Below are 18,329 nucleotides of genomic sequence, written 5' to 3'. Positions count from 1 at the left end.
GCCCTGTCTGGTCCACCCCATTCCATTACCAACTCACACATTAGCCAGCCATTGGAGCTACTTTGCCCAGCTTGTCCGACCCCCAGGTCTGGACCTTGAGTTCACCAGCGGGAACTCCCGCCAGGGGAGTTTCCCAATTTCCCCCACTTGACACACTCCCGGAACCAGTTCTTATACATGCCATTAGGTTTTAGGCCAGTGTCCGGCATTGACTAGCCTTCCTATAGGCCTTGTATGAGCTGGTGAACATTGCAGCCCGGCCCACCCCACACCCTATTCAGGATGCATATTCAGGTGCTGCTGCCTTGACCAGTCCAGACTGTTGTCAGTTCCTTTACCTGTGATTGATGGCAGGCTCCTTGGTCACACCTAGTTTAGTCCATCACCCCTTCAACTCTTGAGCTAACCTGTGGGGCTAGTATTTCCACAGGGTTTGGCCCACACATTCCCCACAGAATCTACCCCCAGATATGGTTCTCTTATGTGCTACTTAATTTCATGGCCTTGCCTAATATGACCCGTTTCCTGATCCATCAACATGTCAGGTAATAGGAGATGATCCTGCTAGACAAACCCCGAGCTTTAGCTTTTGCTAAAGCTGGTGTTCGGTGATTACAAGTACTACACGGTATTTAAAGGAGTTTGGTATATCAGTCTTATCCATGAAGATCATCTGGTCCCTCTCCTCCAACCTACTAAGTCTCATTACCCTCGCTAACCTTCAAAGGAAAAGTTACTCTGTCATTGGGATTCTTTAGGATTGATGGCCATCCCAGAAGTACAGTGGACTTGACATGGAGATACCTAAGCAACAATTCAGAGCCCAAAATCCCAGAGCAGGCCGCCAGGGGGGGCAGCAGGTGGAGCCTGGCACCCAGGGACAGGTCACCACGTGTACGTGCTGGCTGGAATCAGGGCTCCGAGCATGGAGATGATCCCGGCTTGGCACCCATCCACCCATGACCCTTATATTTGGCCTTTTAATAGTGTCTTTCAATTCTTGAATACTTTTTTTGGACTGATCCAGCTCTGCTTCCAGCTTTTTGTTTGTTTTTCCCCTGGTAACAGGAAATATCTTTTAATTTTGAGATTCTTTCTTCTGTGTTCATTCTATTTTGGAGACTCTCCACTGTACTTTTAATTTGCTCCACTGTATTCTTCATTTCTGATATATCGGCTTTCATTTGATTTATTTCCAGTGTGACATATTCCCATTGTTAAGAAGCTTTATAAACTTTATAACAAGTGTTTTGAATTCTGTATCCCCCATTTTCTCAGTGTCTTTCTCAGTGAACTCTGAATTGGCAAAGTCTTTTGCTCCTTTGCAAGAGAGTCTTCGGTAATATTCATTGTGCAGCTGTCTCTTCTTTTGCTCTTGGTCATTGTACTTCTGGTTATCAGATTCTTCTCCTTGGGGCAGATTTCTAAGCTGTGCCACCCAAATGTCTACAGTTCGATTTTACTTATTGCAGTTGGTACACGGCTCTTTGTTCGCAGTCACTTGTGCCACTCCCTTCCACCAAGTTCCAGGTCTGGGTTCTTATGTTAGTTTTCCACCATGGTCTCTGTAGCCCCAGCCCCTGGCTCCCACTCTCCACCTCCTGTGATACTGTGCTGAGGCTGCCCCATTGTCTGTACAACTTTTCTCCCGCTTCCATTTTGTAGGAGGACATTGTGACCGTAGGTCAGCGACCGACCGTAGTCAGCGAGCACGGATTACAGTTGATGGGACAATATTTGTATGATAAACAACTCAATGGATGTCTTGTGTGTGACTGATTGGATATCCTTTGCATGAGAACAACTGTATGGCTACCTTTTGTATACCTGATGAGATATCATTTGTGTAAGAACAGTTGGGTGGGAAGTAATATACAAGGCAAAAGGACTTCCAAACTAAGGCATAGAAACAGTTGATGGTTCTGTTGATGAACTAGGTATCTCTACCCTAATCCTGTATGACCCTCAGCATATAAAGTCTGTTGCCCCTAATAAATTTTGGCTATTGATCATCAGTCAGTAGTCCAAGCGTGTTATTATCGGCTCCGTGCACCAAGTCCATCGCTGCAGGACAGCGACACCATTTGGAGCAGGTCCCAGGATTAGGGAGACACCAGGTGTCCTATATAGTTAAATTGGTGGTGGTAGTGATCTTGCTAGTACCTGTTGGCCGTAGGTCTGAGGGCCACACAGACCTATTTTAACCCGTACGATGCCATAGTCGGTATTATTTTCCTGTGGGACCAGTGCAGTGCACTGAGCTAAGTGAGTTCTCGCTGAACTCAGCGTGTGAGCAGCCCACTGTTGTTCCTGCAGTCTTAAATTCTTTGCCACACCACACATAATGGCACCTAATGTGCCACTACTAGAGTTCTTGATCTGCCAGGCGTCAGGTCTGAGGGCTACCTGGACCTATCTTGGGTGGAACCTATAGGATGCCACGTTGCAGTTTGCTGAGCCAGAAATGAGTTCACTCCAAGCTCAGTGCATGAGCAGTACTGTCCCCTGGCCTTTGCCTACTTAAACAAAATGGTATCTGATATGGCTCTAGGGGGCAGACTGGGTTGTGAAATCCATCCTGTTCCCAAACTGCCTGTCTGGGACCTGCTGCTCTGTCTCTGCTCCTGGTCAAATCAAACAGACCTGGGCCCAGCAGCGTGGCCTAGCCACTAAAGTCCTTGCCTTGAATGCCCCGGGATCCCATATGGGCACCGGTTCTAATCCCAGCAGCCCCACTTCCCATCCACTCCTGCTTGTGGCCTAGGAAAGCAGTCGAGGATGGCCCAAGGCTTTGGGACCCTGCACCCATGTGGGAGACCCAGAAGAGGTTCCTGGTTCCCGGCATCAGATTGGCGCAGCACCAGCCGTTGTCACTTCGGGAGTGAATCATCGGATGGAAGATCTTCCTCTGTGTCTCTCCCTCTCTCTGTATATCTGACTTTGTAATAAAAATAAATAAATCTTAAAAAAAAATCAAACAGACCAGCAGGACAGGCAGTTCTTGTCTGGGTTCACTTCCTGAGCTCCTGGTAGACGTCCCTTCCCACCTTGTTGCTGGTGTAGTTCTGGCTACCTGTGCAATTCAGACTGCCACTCACTGAATGCCACTGGGGTATCAGTCACTGCAGCACCCACCATGTGTCTGCTGCTTTCCTGTGTCTGTCAGTCTGCAGGTACCACTCTGCTGTTGTTCTGTCCTCTCTTATTTCCTGGAATGTGCCCTGTCTGGTTCACACTGGCTAATACTTCTCCATCTGTTTAAACATGTTCTTACCACATTCCAGCATCTTGATTCTTGAAAACACTTCTAATAAGCCCATAGCTTCTAAAACGTTTTGGCAGAAAAATTACAGCTTCGGCATGCAGAAGGCGGGGCCCTCAGAGCTGAGTGTGAGTGGGACCTCTCAGCACCTGCTGCTTGCCCCCTTTCCCGTTGCTGTCTCTCTTGACAAAACAGGAGTCCAGGTGGGAGATCCTCCCAGCAGACTGTCCCCTGCCACCCTGGCCCTCACCCCAGTTCATGTTCAAGCCCTGTCTCCCAGCAACCCCTTGCCCAGTCCCCTCTTGCTAGCCCCAACCTCAGCTCAGCCTGGGATGCAGGGTCAGCCAGCGCCCACCCCCACAAGCCCCTCAGCTGTGTCCTTCTTGGGTTGGTAGCTGTCCAACATGCCTCCCTCCAGGCCAATGGGATGGGAACCAGCTAGTTCAGACCCCTGCAGCCACACAGTGCAGTATGGCAGATGGCCGGGCAATGGGCCATGTCCATGGGTCACTGTGGGGGCCAAGGCTTTGTCCAAGAGCTTAGCTTGGCCTGGCAGAGATGCTGCTTGTCTCAGCTGGGATACTGGTCCTGCTAGCTTGGTCCTTCTGCTAAGTGGGACCTCGGGTCTGCACGCCCAGTGCGGCACCAGAGCTATTGTCCAATGTGCATGGGGTGCCATGGGCAGTATCCAGTCCCTGGGAATGGGCTAACATCAGACAGGGCTCCCCCTTTGCTATCTCCACTGCCCGCACTGGGCCACCAGTGCTTTGGGGAGCCACACAGCTGGCCTTGCCCCCACAGCCCTGGGTTGTGCAGATGGGGTAATAGCTAACAGTGCACCAGACTAACAATCCTGTGTGGAGCTGCCCCAAGGCTGCAGGGACACTGGTGGGCATGGGGACAGTAGAGGAATGCCCTGAGCTTAGGAGGAGCCAGGCCCTGTCCCAGGAGCACCCTGACTACACTCCCAAGTGGTCAGTCCCCTGAGCTCAGGAGGACTGGAGTGAGCTCTGCCCCTCCCCATCCCTCCAGGATCCTAAGCCGTGTGGGCCAAGGCCCAGCTGTTGATACAGGGATCCCAGAGGGCTCATAGCCCCTCCCCTGACTCAAAACAGGCCTGTGTCCCCCCTCCAGGCCCTGTGCTGAGCCCCCCACCACATAGGCCCTGTGCCCCCATCCCCATCCCTGGACCTGCACTCGGTTCCCCGCCACACAGGACCTATGCCTCCTGCCCCCTCAACCCCAGGTCTGTATTGGGTTCCCCTGCCCATGCCCCCAGGCCTACATGGTTCTCTCCCAAGAGGACAGGGCTCTCAGGATAATAACTGTGGGCCAGTCATTGGGACTAAGGCCTGAATCCCACGTGTGTGGACTCCCCCATGCCTGTCCACACAGGACCCAAGATCCAGCCTGGCAGCCTGCTGGGACACCGGCCTGGGAAACGAGGCCACACAGCAGCCCCTCCCTCACCCTAAGTGAGACCCCTGCATGATTGCTCAGTTGGCCAGTGCAGGCATATAGTACGGGCTCCGATTCATGTCCTAGCTGCTGCATTTTTCATCCAGCTCCCTGCTTGTGGCCTGGGAAGGCAGTGGAGGATGGCCCAAAGCTTTGAAACCCTGTATCCACATTAGAGACCTGAAGAAGCTCCCAGCTCTCTGCCTAAGACCAGAGCAGCTCTGGCCATTGTGTCCATTTGGGAAGTAAACCAACAGATGGGAGGTCTTTCTCTTATCCCTCTTTCTCTTTGTAAATCTATTTTTCTAATCAAAATTAACCTTTAGAAAAAAAAATGCCACATGCTTCCACCCAAAGCCACTGCACGGGCCCTTCTGCCTGACATTGTCAGTGGGCCATATGACTTCACATCTTGTTTAATTTCCACTCCTTTGAGAAACCCTTGTGAACATCCCTGTTGCCTTCCTCCGACCTTCCCAACCATCCTTGCCTTACTCTCTTTATTTCTTTTAATATTTATTTGTCATTATTAGACAGGCAGATTGACAGAAGGAGAAAGAAAAATATCTGTCCACTGGTTCAATCCCCAAGTGGCCCCGTGGCCAGAGCTGAGCCGATCCAAAGCCAAGAGACAGGAGCTCCTCTGGGTCTCCCACGCAGGTGCAGGGTCCCAAGGCTTTGGGCCATCCTGTGCTGCCTTCCCAGGCCATAAACAGGGAACTGAAAAGGAAATGGAGCAACCAGGACATGAACCGGCACCCACGTGGGATCCTGGCACATACAAGGCAAGGATTTAGCCGAGTGAACATCAGGCCCACCTTACTCACTGTCTTTCCCCTTAGCATATCACCTTCCCAAAACCCTTTGATGGTCTACTTTCAAATAGTCACCATCTGTCTCTCCTGTCCCCAGTCCCAAGAGCCTCAAAGGGTGATGTTGGAGCACCTAATAAGCATGTGACCAATATTTCTACAGTGTTTATATATTAATTTCTAAGAAGAACCATGATGTTGCTAAGATTGTCTAAGAGTTTTCTGCTTTAAAAAAAAAAAGCATATGTTAAGAACCAAAACAATTGCCAGCATGGTGCAACAGGTTGATCCACTGTTTGACATACACACATTCCCACACTAGAGTGCTAATGTGAGTCCCACCTGCTCTGCTTCCACTCCAGCTTGGCTGACTGTTCCTACTGGTGCAAGCATAAATCAGAGTGGGTGAAGGTTAGCTGGGCTTTGCTGCAGCATCAGCTGGCACTGGCTGGACTGGGGGTTAATTCTGTCAAGTAAAACTGCAGAACTACCTGGAGAGTGCATGATCCGGGAGTGGGAGTAGCCTACAAGAGAAATAGTGGTCTCCTCCCTCTTGTGTTACCACTCCCACTGGAGAGTGTGAAAACCAGGACAGGGACTGCGGTGGCTAGACAGAGAGTGGCACCCACCAGTATGTTTGTGGGCTGTAGGAGGACATTGTGACCCGAAAAGGTCAGTGAGCACAGGACTACAGTTGGTTGGATAATATTTGGAGGAGAATAACCAAATGGCTACCTTTTGTATACCTTATTGGATATCATCTGCATATGTATATGAGAACACCTGGTGGACTATACAAGACAAAAGGAGTTCCAAACAAGCATTAATGGTTTTGTTGATAAGCTCAGCACTTCCTCCCTTATCCTATATGACCCTCAGAGTATAAAGTCTGAGGCTACTAATAAACCTCGGCTTTTGACCATCAGTCAGGGGTCCACGCGTGTTATTATCGGCTCCGTGCACCAAGTCCATCGCTGCGGGACAGCGACAACTGGCGCCTGAACAGGGACTTGAAAGAAGAAGAGAAAGTGCAGCGGAGACCCCCACAGAAAGTGGTGAGTGGGACAATGGGCCAGAACCAGTGTAGGGCACAGTCTTTTATCTCTCTTATGCAGAATTTTTTAGTGAAAAGTGGAACGAAGATAACTAGGCAGCAATTGCATTCTTATTTAGAGCTTGTTAGTGAATATAATCCTTGGTCTCCAGATGAATGGACACTAGAAACTGGACTTAAGAATTTTACTCAGAAAAATGGTGAAAAGGTCGGAAGGATAGAAGATATTCAAGTTAGTTTTTGGATTATATCGGCTTTAATTAGAGCTATTATTATAATTTTAGAAGGGGAATCTGCAAGAAATTCCTCTAAGGGGAGACACCCCCAAAATGTAGCTAAAAAAGAAGTGTTTCATAGTACGAACAAGGAAGAAAGAGAAAGGGAATCCTTAAGAGGTCCACCTAACAGGAAAGGACGCTGTAATATGGCTAAAAAGGAAATGCCTCACAATACAGATGAGGACAGCAAAGAGGAATCTGTGAGAGATTTCCCTAACGGGAGACGCCACCGTAATGTGGCTAGGAAAGAAATGGCTTATACTACAGATGAAGATGAGAAAGAATGTGTGAGAGACCCTCCCACGAGGAGATGCCACTGTAACGCAGCTAAAAGAGAAAGGCCGTATACTACAGACGGGGAAATTAGGAAAAGAAAACTTGGAAGATGTTACCATAATGTGACTGAAAATGAAATCAGAACTAAGAAAAAGAAAATTTTCAGTGTTAAACCACAGGATTTCTCTAGTGAGGTAAATGAGGCTGGGATAAAGCAACAGTTAAATATCAGCCCATGCCGTCTTGCTCTTAAATCTGATCAAAAATGTTTCCAAATGACTGATGTTCCCCGGAGACCTCATGAATTCCGATTGCTTTTTCCAATCATACTTAGTCAAGAAAATAACCAACCTACCTATGAAAGCCTAGATGTTAATGCCATCATAGCTTTTAAAAAGGCTTGTGTGTCCTACGGACCTTCTTCTTCTTATGTGTGGGAATATTTAAATGGCTGGAGCCAGGGAGCAAACTGGATTCCTTATGATTTTGAAGTAATAGCAAAAATAGGGTTTTCTCCTTCTCAATATTTACAATGGAAAATGTGGAGAAGTGATGTGGCTAAAGAAAAACTGCTGTCCTTAGGAGCATCAGGTCGGCAACTCCCTGGTGGAGGACAACTGACTTATGATATGTTGGTTGGAGATGGACAGTGGGTTACTACAGAGCAACAGATACAGCTACCTCAAGCTGTGCTCATGCATATACGAGACGTAGCATTGTGGGCATGGGAGAAAACCGAAACTGGGTCTGAATTTGCAGGCAGTTATACAAAAGTCATTCAAGGAGCCAGAGAATCTTATGCTGATTTTGTAAGACGTTTGACAGACTCTATAGAAAAACAAGTTAGGGGAGAAGGCACTAGGAAATTGTTGTTAAAGCAACTGGCCTTTGATAATGCGAATGAGGACTGCCAGGCTGTTATTCGTCCTATAAAAGAGAGGATCTTCTGGGTTACCTGAAAGCCTGTCGCAACATAGGGACATTTAAGCACCGTGCCCGCCTAGCAGCACTTGAAACTTTTGCTATTCAAAAACAAATGAAGGCTAAATGTTTTAATTGTGGCAAGCCAGGACACCTTAGAAAAGATTGCCGAATGCTTCCTTCAACTCAAAAATACCATGCCGATACTTTTAACAGTCCCTCCCCTGGAATATGTCCTAAGTGCCGAAGAGGCCGACACTGGAAAAAAGAATGTAAATCCAAATTTGACCGTGATGGCAGATTCCTGTGGCCAGAAGACTCTGGGAGGGGTCAGCCCCAGGTCCCAAACATTCACAGGTTTACAAAATGGGAATCTGCAGAGAAGCTACAAACTTAAAACTGCCACTGTCTCATTGCCCCACCTGTGCTCCTCATCCTGCAAGTATAAATCCTGGAGGCTGAAATTCCAATCAGTTGTGGTGTATGCATGTTATTCATATAGTGCTCTTTCCTATACAGCATTGCTTAATCATGTATACTAATTTTTAAGTACAAGTCTTTATATTAAGTTAATTTTTATGTTCACTGCCTCATTATGTTCTCATTGTTTAAAATTAACAAAAGCGATGTTCTTGCTTTAAGGAGTGTTTGGGTGATGTCATTATATCATTATAAAGTGAATGTTTGCTGTTTTGTTTGTTAATGTACCCAAGTTGTAACCGCATGTCTTTTGGAATATCTTATAATGCTGAGGAAGCTGGCCTTCGGTTTAGTGGCTAGCTTTCACAATAATCACCAATTTCAAGGTCTTTTGTTGTGTTAGATGTTTAGCAAACTGACTTCATCTGTATATCCATTGCAACTTTTGGGAGCTTGGAATTCAAAGAAGATACTAGGCTTTTGTAAATCCTGAGGGTTTTTTGGGGGGACATTTAATAAAAATGTGAAATTTTATCATAAATAATTTGGTATAAAATTGAACTCGAACACTATTTGATTATTTCAAGGTATAAGTTAATGTGATATTCATTGTCTACAAAGTGTTTGCATGTATTAATTGCATGTATTAGTGTAATTCTTGTGTTTTTGGCTGGTTATCAAATCTCTCACTGCCTTTAATGTGTCAAGGTTTTGTATTTGTTTTAAAGATATTTGAGTGATGATCTCGCATCAATAACCAATTGTAATCTATCATGTTATGCTAATGTCAACAACAAATCTTGTTTCAGATATTTTTAGCTATCCTTAAAAAAGCATTTAAGAATTCAAAGGTTTCAAATCCTAGGGATTCCCTTGGTATTCTTACGAGGCCTCAAGAATGCCAACGGATCTATCTCCCGTTTTGTGGAGACAGTTGACCAGGCTATTGGATTATACTAAGATTATTGCCAAATAACAAATGGAGTAAAATTTTATTGTGTCAAAACGTTGTATACATCCATGGAGTTGTGAAGGTTTAATTTTAGCTTGCGTTGCTAATTATGTATTCTTAGCATGGCTGTATTGCTGGGAAGACTGAAATTTGCAATTTTAGATTGATGGAGGGATTTCATAGCATGATCAATGCTTTTGTCTGAGTTTCTCAGTTCAAAACTATTGACTTAATGGTTTCACTTACTGGTTTTTGGTGAACACTACTACTAAGCTTGGTTGAGAATAATATTTTCAAGTCTCCAAAAGTGTGTGTGTGTGTCTGTGTGTGTGCGCGCATACATGTGTGTCTTAACATTTTGTCCTTTGTAAAAAGTTGTTTCAAATTGTTATCATGTGTTGCTGTTTGTTTATCAAGAGCAGGTTGCCTTGGGGCTGTGGCAACCTGCAGCCACGCCCAGAGCTTTCTGATAGGATTGTAAAATCACAAAGATGTTAAAGTTATGCTTTAAAAGCAGAGGGGGGAATATGCTACCCCTGTAAATGCATTAATTTGGTCTTACTCACCTTAAATTTTGTTCAGATTTTGTCTCCTGGTGAGCACCAGCTCTGCGTCACTAGAGGCTGCTTGCAGGCCCAACACAAATGCCTTTGGTTTGATGGAGGGACCCAGCCACTCACAAGTGGAGAGATCCTGACCCCTTGCTAACTGTGGGAAGAGGGTTTGTTTGTGTTTTTCCAGAAACTGAGCTGCAGCCTGTGTGGGTGCCAGCTGGTAATGTAAAGCCCTGGACTCCATTCACCGGAGGAAGCGCCTGCAGTAAGACAAATTCGCGACTTCATTCTGAAAGATCCATCTCCATCAAGGAGACATTGGAGGAGGAGGAGGAGGCCAGACCCCTTCCAACACCGGGTGACGTGAGGGATCCTAAGAGATTGGTGCATCAAGCGCAACTGTCCTTGACATTATGATGCATTTGATAAACACTAATAATCCGTGGGAAAGGTTATGCTCTTGTCCCTAGAATTTCCTGATGGATCCTCAAAACTATGGCTCATCTGACCTCGAAAGTGCTGCAGCTCCCTTGAACTCAACACTGCCCCTGGAGAAGATGGAACCCCCAGTGGAGCTGCCTCTAAGAACTGAAAAGCTAAATTTGTTTAATATTCCTCTGGTTCTACTACAGGTCAGGAGTGCAGAGAAATTCTCCACCTTCTTAGAATGTTTGAGGAAGACTTTAAGTGTAACTTGTTATTTATAGATTTTAATGACCTTAGACATTAGAAAAGCCATAGAAATTTGTGGTGGCATCCAAGGACGACTCTGACACCCTCTTAAAGGAGGTTGTGTGTATAGAGCAAGGGGGATCTCAGGGTGGAGCAGGAGGATAAGAGGAGCCCTCTATCCTAGTCCCGGAGACCCCCGGAGGCCTCCCATGTGCTTTCGCTGCAGAAGCAGTGGATATCTGCCTCATCAAGGACATCGAGAACCGTATCCCGACTGCCAAGGAGATCACAAGGAAGATGAGTGCCCTTGGAGGCCGAGAACTCTGAGGTCAGTCCTTTCCTATTGGATTTCTCACAAGGGATTGAAGCAGCCCAGTACCCTGCTCATAGGGTCTGGTGACCTGGGAACTTAAGCCAGGAGCCCCGGGAGGCACTCAGAGACAAAAGGATTGTAGGAGGAGCTTCCTCTAGTTCTTAACTAGTTCCAGCCTTGGCTCCCAGCCCTCTTACACCAACCATCAGGGTTGCTTGTGAGTCCCATGTAGAGTTAAATTCTTCCTCACTCACTAAGTTGTTGGGGATTTCCCTGCTCACCTACCTAAAACTTTTCTATTCTTCAATTGTTAAATGCAAAACTGTGCTTAACCTCTATAAACTGCAAAATTTAAATTGGGTTAAGAATCTCCCTGAAAAGCTTTTATCAATTTAAAACTGTTAATGCTAAACAAGATGTAACTGTAAAGAACTTTGATGTTATGTTTGAACTCAGCTGCTATGTATGTCAATGTTGGTCTTTACACTGTTCCTGTGCCACTCTGCTTTCGGTTAAATAATATTGTTTCTCCCCATTTTTCTGCTCTCCCAAGAGCATGTTTCCCCTACATACATCATTCAGGCCTAATTTTACAAAACACAGAAGGGGGATTTGTAGGAGGACATTGTGACCCGAAAAGGTCAGTGAGCACAGGACTACAGTTGGTTGGATAATATTTGGAGGAGAATAACCAAATGGCTACCTTTTGTATACCTTATTGGATATCATCTGCATATGTATATGAGAACACCTGGTGGACTATACAAGACAAAAGGAGTTCCAAACAAGCATTAATGGTTTTGTTGATAAGCTCAGCACTTCCTCCCTTATCCTATATGACCCTCAGAGTATAAAGTCTGAGGCTACTAATAAACCTCGGCTTTTGACCATCAGTCAGGGGTCCACGCGTGTTATTATCGGCTCCGTGCACCAAGTCCATCGCTGCGGGACAGCGACAGTGGGCTGCATAGTGGAGCTGGTTAGGTTGAACTGGGCTTCAGAGTCCATTGACATGTATGAAAGCTGAATGGGATGTGGGACAGACTGGACTAGTTGGCTGCACATCCTGGCAAGCACAGGAACCAGGGCAGGGGGTGGGCCTGGTGGGGGTTATTGTGGGTCACTCTGACTAGGCTGCAGCTCCCACTGGTTTATGTGAGGGTCGATTGTGAGGTGGGCAGAACCAGGATGGACCGCAACACCCATTGGTTTGCGTGGAAGACAAGGATGGAAACAGAACTGACCCAGGAATTGCAACCACCAGCTGATTGGGGTGATGGATTGTATTGGGCCCTGTACTTACAAGTACACACAAGAATCTGGTCTGGGATCACCTCAGACAAAGTCTCTTTTGGGATCTCCCCAGTTGAACTGCCAGACTCAGAAACCTAACCATGAAGAGAAGTGCAGGTTACATGGTCTGCCATGGAGTGCAAGTGCCAGAGCCGAGCCTCCTAAAAGGCTCAGATGGAGCAGTCCATAACCAGCTGCACATGGAGGATATGGTGGTCTATCAGAACCTGCAGAGGATACCTGGCACCACAACAGAGGAAGGAACAAATCAACTTCCCCAGCCATATGTTGGCAGTGAAAAACTGGGCAAATGGAGACTCTAAATGGACTGTTTCAGTCAGTGGATTCTGGATAGATTTCATTGTGCTTGGAATGGCAAGATTGGCAGCAATTCATAACTGTTGAACTATCAAAACCACTTGGGCAAGACCCTTGGAGCATGCCCCACATCGGGGACCTGGGGTGGGTGGGAGACTGGGTGGGGCTTCTCCGTTTATCTCCCTCTTTACCCCAGATACAGGGAAAAATGTGGAAATAATAGTCTTACCCATTTTCCTGTAGCCCTTGAATCTTTGTGCCCTAATTAACCATGTAAAGATTGTCAAAAAAAATTTTTAAAGATATAATAATAAAAAAAGAACCCAAACAATTGCCAGCATGGTGCAACAGGTTAATCCACTGTTTGACATACAGACATTCCCACACTAGAGTGCTAATGTGAGTCCCACCTGCTGTACTTCCACTCCAGCTCCCTGCTAATGCATCTAGGAAAGCAGTAGGTGATGGTCCAGGTACCTGGGGTCCCTGCTGCCCATGCAGGGATCTGAATGGAGTTCTGGGGCCTTGGCTTTGGCCTTGCCCAGCCCTGACCATTGTGGCCCTTTGGGGGAATGAATTAATCTGAAGATGGAAGATCTCTTTTCACTCTGTCTCTGTCACCCTGCCTTTCAGATAGATAAAAATCGATCTTTAAAAAATTATTGGAAAGACAGATTTATAGAGAAAGGAGGGAAAAAGAATTTCCATCTGCTAGTTCACTTTCCAAATGACAATGGAGCCAGAGCTGTGCTGATCCAAAGCCAGGAGACAGGAGCCAGGAGCCTCCTCGGGATCTCCCAGGTGGGTGCAGGGTCCCAAGGTTTGGGCCATCCTCACTGCCTTCCCAGGTGCATTAGCAGGGAGCTGGTTGGGAAGTTGAGCAGCCAGGACATGAACCGGTGCCCACATGGGATCCTGGCACTTAATTGGATTAGCCAATTGAGCCATTGTGCCAAGCCCGATAAAAATAAATCTTGAAAATAACCACTAAATATCTCCATAAACTGAAGATGTTTGGTGGTGTGTATGTGAGGGGAGGGGGGATCCAAAACCCTGGTGTTCTAGAACGTGAAGATCCTGAGCAGACTCAGCAGCAGAAACACATACATTGCCCTTGCTTATCCCGACCCCCTTCCAACCCTTGCACTGGCATTCCCCTCTCTGTGCCACTCCCCCATCCCTGGCAGCCCTGCATTCTGACCCCCAGGGGCATCCCCCTCCAACGGTAGCACAGAAGAGAGTGACCATGAGACTGACCTCCAAGGGGATACTGTATAAGGATTTGTACTGGGCGAGCCAGGAGGCCAGCAGTAAACACAGAACAGAAAATAAGGGTCTTTGAAAAGAACAGTAAACGGGACACGTTATCTAAGCACTCTAACAGCTAAGCAGGTGGCTAACAAGCTCGGGGATTGGGGTGGGGCTTGGGGGCGGCGCCTCAGCACGGAGAGGCTGACTTCTTTCCAGGTGACCCCGTCTTCAGTCCTTGTAACTTTTCATCTTTCAGCGCCTTCAGGAATTTATCTGTGGGAGACCAAAACAACTGAACTGTAGCAGAGACCTGGGCCTTTCCTAACCCTTCCAAGGCCACCTCCTGAGGGCTCCCTGTCCTGAGCCTAGAACTCAGCTGTGACCCAAGATAGGAGGAAAGCAGCCCTGAATGGCCCCATTGCTTGGAGCTGGGAAATCCACAGTGGAGACTTGAGAAATCCCAACCTGGCTTCCCTCCATGGCCATGGCCACAACAAAGGGACCAACAGCAGGTTTCTGAAGATTCAGAGGCCCCGTCCCACAGCCATGGGGACCCAGGTTTTTGGGGTCCTGCATGTTGCCCCTCCCTGTGTGACACGGTGGCCAATTTGACCACTATTGTACGCAATAGTTGGGATGGTCAATCTAGAACCATTTGTCTGCTTTCAAGGTCAAGTGTGGGCCTTAGAACGGGTGATAGTAAAGTAAGTCTTCAAGGATACCCTAGGTTACCAGAACGACTCCACTGTGCAAAACAAACAAGAAGTCCTGCAGGGGCTACAGGTGCATGGAGCCATGTCACAACCAAGGAGAAAACTTGCCCACATAGCCCAGTTTGTCTTGCCCTAGCCCAGATCCCTAACATTGCCGACCCAAGGCCAGCAGAGAAGTGGAGTGTCCGAAAGCCCCTTGTGAACACCCTTGGGCCTTCTGGGTCTTGTCCAACTCCCACCTGTCCCTTACAGCCGCTCCACCCACTTCCTCCCACGAGAGGGCTCCACTGTAAGATCAAACAGGAAAACACAGGTCTCCAGAGACTAGTGGAGGAGTTCCCAGGGTTGTGAGATTATAGCAGGGGTTAGAGGAACTGGACAATGGGCAGGAAGGACATGAAGTTCAGGTTTGAGGTGGGGGAAGGAGTCCGTTGTCACCCAGGGCAGAGGAGTCTGCCTTCTGGGGTCCCGGGAGGGGACTGCAAGCTGGGGCAGGGCACAGAGCCGCGGAGGGCGAGTCACGCACAGCGCTGGGAGTCGAAGCCGTCGCCAGTGATCGTGAGCAGCTCCAGCTCCTTAATCCGGATCTCCAGCTCGCACAGCTCCTCGGGGTGGGAGCCCGAGGCGAGCCAGGGGGCCGGGGAGCCGGGGCCCAGGGGCGAAGCAGCCACCTCGGGCCCCGGCAGCGGCGAGTAGAAGAAGCGCAGAGGCTCGTAGGGGATGGGGGCCAGGCCGGAGGGCCAGGGGGGAGGCCAGGGGCACTCGGCGGGGAGCTCCAGGCCGGGCGGCGGTGCGGGGACCGAGGGCGCCTGGGGCGGCAGGGGCCCGCCCCCCGCCGCCGCCGCTCCCGCCGGGGTCCCACTGGCCCTTAGCGGCACGAAGAGCTTCTTCCAGATGTTGATGTCGCTGAGCGGGGACGCGGAGACGCCCCGGTCGTAGAGGGACGGGAAGTAGAGGGGCGGGGCCGGCCGCTGGCTCATCGTGGGGCTGTGGCTGCCGCGCCGCCCCTTCGGCATCTTTTGAATGGGAAGCTGCGTGGGAGGAACCCCGCGCCTGGACACACGCGCTGCGCCCAGAGTCACCCGAGTTCTGGGGTTCCGCGGGCCCCGCCCCTTGCCGCGGTTCTAAGCCAGGAAGCCACGCCCACCGGCGGCAGGCCACGCCCCCACTGCTGACCGGGGCAGCGCTGCGCCCGCGCCCTTGGCCATGGCCTTGCAGCCTGATTAGGTTTCCCGTTGCACTAACGCCCCCAAACCTCGATGACCCCAGTGACCAGTCTGGCCCCGCCCCTTCCAGATGTCACATCCCAGGGAATCCTCAACCAGAAGCAGGAGGCCAGGAGTTAGAAAATCGTGTCTTTCTCAATTAGGAAGAAAAAAAAATGATAATTCCTGCAACCAGCCTCGGCATGTGTCACTGCTCTCTACCTCTCTGTCTCATCCCAGGGGTGAGAAAATGAGCAGCTTTTGGTGACCTTCAGCCAGAGACAAAGCAGCAATGGCACATGCCACCCAACTGGGTTGTGCTGGGGATGGCGCTGGAAGGGTGTGTGATCGCCCTGAAAGAATGAGCATCTGCAGTGGGACGCAGTTTGTGCCTTCATGTACTGATGTACATTTTCAGAGCTGACTGACAGGCAGTGACGAACCATCCAAAGGAAATCCGGTGGAGCCTCTGGGAATGGCTCACTGCTATGCCTGTGGGACAGGTGTTGGGCCAAGTGGCCTGACCTGGAAATATTATGGAAGGAAATCTAGATTTCAAACTTGTTTTATGCCAAAATAAACACCTTTTAAATCCATTTTTCATATGCTTTAAAATTTTAAGATTTATTTTTATTATAAAGTCAGATATATAGAGAGAGGAGGAGAAATAGAGAGGAAGATCTTCTGTCTGGTGATTCACTCCCCAAATAGCCACAATGGCTGGAGCTGCACCAATCTGAAGCCAGGAGCCTCTTCCAGGTCTCCCACGCGGTTGCAGGGTCCCAAGACCTTGGGCCATCCTCAACTGCTTTCCCAGGCCACAAGCAAAAAGCTGGATGGGAAGCAGGGCTGCCAGGATTAGAACTTGTGCCCATATGGGATCCCGGCGTGTTCAAGGTGAGGACTTTAGCCACTAGGCTACCATGCCAGGCCCGGCGTTATACTTTTTAAGTGTGTATTATGGTCACATTTCCACTTGTATCTATTTGAGAAGAAAACGTTTAAATATCTTTTCCCTCCCTGCAAGATAATCTGAACAGATCCATCTGCCAAGAAGGACTCATGGGTCTCGGTTCTGAAAGCAGGGGATGAGGGCAAAGCAGCAGAAGCGAGCTAGATGGTACGCCATAGGAAATGTGAGTGGAAGGCACGGGACATTGTGCTGAGAGCGCCAGGAGGGAGAGGTTCTGTTGAGGTTGGATTCAAGCCTGTTCCTAGGGCACCTGTTTGCAGAAACAACCCACAGGGTTCTGCAGTAACTGTCGTGTTTTGCTGTTACCCTGTGTTGACTTCTCTAGACCAGGGCTATGTCAGCACTGATTTATTGAGGCATTTGAGTTTTTCTTGTGTAGTTATTACAGAAGATGATTTGCCTTCAACTTGTTTAATTTGCCAGCTGGGACTACCTGATGATGCTATAATTAAGCTCAAGTATAAAATCTGTTCAGATTATCTTGCATAGGATCTCCCTGTTATGTCACCTGGGCATGGTCCTTACTCACCCAGTGCAAGGCCAGGCTGGAAGGCCATGGTTCTGCATCTGCAGAGTCTCAGCGAAGAACATGCCAAGGACAAAGCTACTTTTTAGCCTCGACTCAGCACTCGGTCCAGTCATTGCTCCATGCTCTGGTGCAGAGGGGCCTAGGCTGAGTGCCTGCTGTTGGCATGTGTAACTTCTCATTGCCACAGCCCTCTGCATCCTTAGCGTGCCTGGGGTGCTGTTTGCTCAGTGACCTTGGTCACTGGACTGTTTTTTACAAAGACAGGAAGGAGAGCCTCCCCTGGACGTGTTCTCCTACAGTCCTCCCTTTTCCCTGTATCCCTTCAGCTCTGCTGCTAGACCCAAGGCTGAGCATCCTGCCTTAACCTGGAGGGCAGCCTCTTTGGGAATATGTTGCCATTTTTCTTGTTTCAGTTTTCATTTATTTTTAATTTAAAAGGCAAAGAAACACACACACATGCACTAAAAGAGAGAGGAGAAAGGGGTGTGGGGAGAGAAGGGAGAGGGAGAGAGAGGAAAAGGAGCTTCCATTTCCTGTTCACCCCCAAATGCTCAAATAGCCAGGACTGGGCCAAGCCAAAGCCAAGAACTGGACACTCAACCCATGTCTCCCATGTGGGAGGTGGAACAGGGGCCCAAGTAGCCATCCCTGCCACCTCCAGGGTTGCTGCATCAGTAGGAAGCTGCGTCAGAAGCAACCGAACTGGCTTTGCACCAGACACTCGAGCTGGGGATGTGGGCACCTGAAGCACTGCCTGCCTGATATGCGCACATCTGCTATGCCCGCGCCTGGCTCTGCCACAGCCCGTGGCTTGAAAACACAAGAACTGTCTTTGGACCCAGGACTCTCTGTGCTTGGAGGAAAGTCATGCCAGTTCTCTGAGCCTTGATTTCCTGGTCTACAAAATAAAGACTGCTCTGAGCTGATGTATCTGAGAGAAACATGCATGAGCAGCTCCTGGGTAAACAGCAAGCGCTCACTAAAATGCTGCTACAGTTATTACACAGTGATGTTTGGATTTCCTGAGGAAGCCCTAGTGAATGGATGAAGAAAATGGAACTAGGGGGCGGATAGG

At 48.6% G+C, this 18,329-nt stretch overlaps 1 protein-coding gene across 1 annotated transcript; it reads right to left on the bottom strand.

Annotated features, from left to right (window-relative positions):
- Positions 1-13,841: 13,841 nt before the first annotated feature.
- C4H11orf91 (chromosome 4 C11orf91 homolog) lies at positions 13,842-15,634 on the bottom strand. The gene is made up of 2 exons (XM_004585607.2): positions 15,074-15,634; positions 13,842-14,107 (listed from the first exon to the last, which is right to left on the bottom strand). The coding sequence occupies exons 1-2, from the start codon at positions 15,561-15,563 to the stop codon at positions 14,022-14,024; spliced, it is 576 nt and encodes a 191-aa protein (XP_004585664.2). The 5' UTR covers positions 15,564-15,634; the 3' UTR covers positions 13,842-14,021.
- Between the last annotated feature and the right edge of the window lie 2,695 nt (positions 15,635-18,329).

This window comes from Ochotona princeps, chromosome 4 (genome assembly GCF_030435755.1).
Source record: "Ochotona princeps isolate mOchPri1 chromosome 4, mOchPri1.hap1, whole genome shotgun sequence".
Classification (NCBI taxonomy): domain Eukaryota; kingdom Metazoa; phylum Chordata; class Mammalia; order Lagomorpha; family Ochotonidae; genus Ochotona; species Ochotona princeps.
The sequence above is the reverse complement of the archived record's forward strand: the minus strand, read 5'-3'. Positions and strand labels throughout refer to the sequence as shown.